Below are 816 nucleotides of genomic sequence, written 5' to 3'. Positions count from 1 at the left end.
CTAGGCCGAGGACACAGACTGGCGCGTGTCTGCCATTGACCAGGCTATGCACTAACATGTCCTGGATTGAGGCGGGAGTTATAAAAGTCTCAATCCAACCTGGAATGTGTATATGATTTGCCACTAAGACCTGCCGTGGCATAATTGTCTTCATACTCCATTCACTAGTCTCTACGTTTCTGTAAAAAAATATAAAATAATAATACAAAGAACTGAGATCTTAATAATAACAAAATATTTACGCACAGCACATATATACAGCCCCACCATGGGAGACGGTGTTCGAGAATCAGCAGATATTGCAATTAATCAAAATATCCTCGCATCTTACTTGGTGGCGTTGAGAGTAAGCGTAGAGCCGGGGTGCTGAGGACTGTTGTAGATGCTCAAGTTTGGGCGGAACAACCAATGGACCAGCTTTTCGTAGACGGAATTTGAAACGCTAAGAGGCGTGTTATGGAATTCCTGTAAATGTAGTATGGATTTATAACGAGTACTGTGCTTTGTATTATATATATGTGCCATGTATACCTTATACGAATTATGCTGCACAAAATGACATAGGTGACTGCAGTTGTGGACACTTAATATGTGATGTATTAAGGCACGCCCACCTCTGTCCAGAAGGCCGTGAGGTGGACGTGGTCGTACAGGGGTGTTGTGATGATGTCCAGGGCAGGGTGGTAAGGGTTGTAGCTGCAGCCAGTCGTCGTGGCCTCTCGCACCACCTTTTTGGAATGTTCACTCAAGTCCAGAAATCCCTAAATGGACAAACTGGTTTTAGGGTTAAGCCAAGTGCTCATATATGCAAGGGTC

At 44.2% G+C, this 816-nt stretch overlaps 1 protein-coding gene across 1 annotated transcript in view; it reads right to left on the bottom strand.

The window, feature by feature from the left end:
- LOC119588210 (hemolymph clottable protein-like) overlaps positions 1 to 816 on the bottom strand; it is a 24,837-nt gene that overhangs the window by 3,151 nt on the left and 20,870 nt on the right. Inside the window, 3 exon segments of the mRNA XM_037936911.1 lie at positions 14 to 179; positions 332 to 465; positions 615 to 780. Coding sequence (XP_037792839.1) covers positions 14 to 179; positions 332 to 465; positions 615 to 780 — 466 coding nt within the window.

This window comes from Penaeus monodon, chromosome 23 (genome assembly GCF_015228065.2).
Source record: "Penaeus monodon isolate SGIC_2016 chromosome 23, NSTDA_Pmon_1, whole genome shotgun sequence".
NCBI lineage: Eukaryota > Metazoa > Arthropoda > Malacostraca > Decapoda > Penaeidae > Penaeus > Penaeus monodon.
The sequence above is the reverse complement of the archived record's forward strand: the minus strand, read 5'-3'. Positions and strand labels throughout refer to the sequence as shown.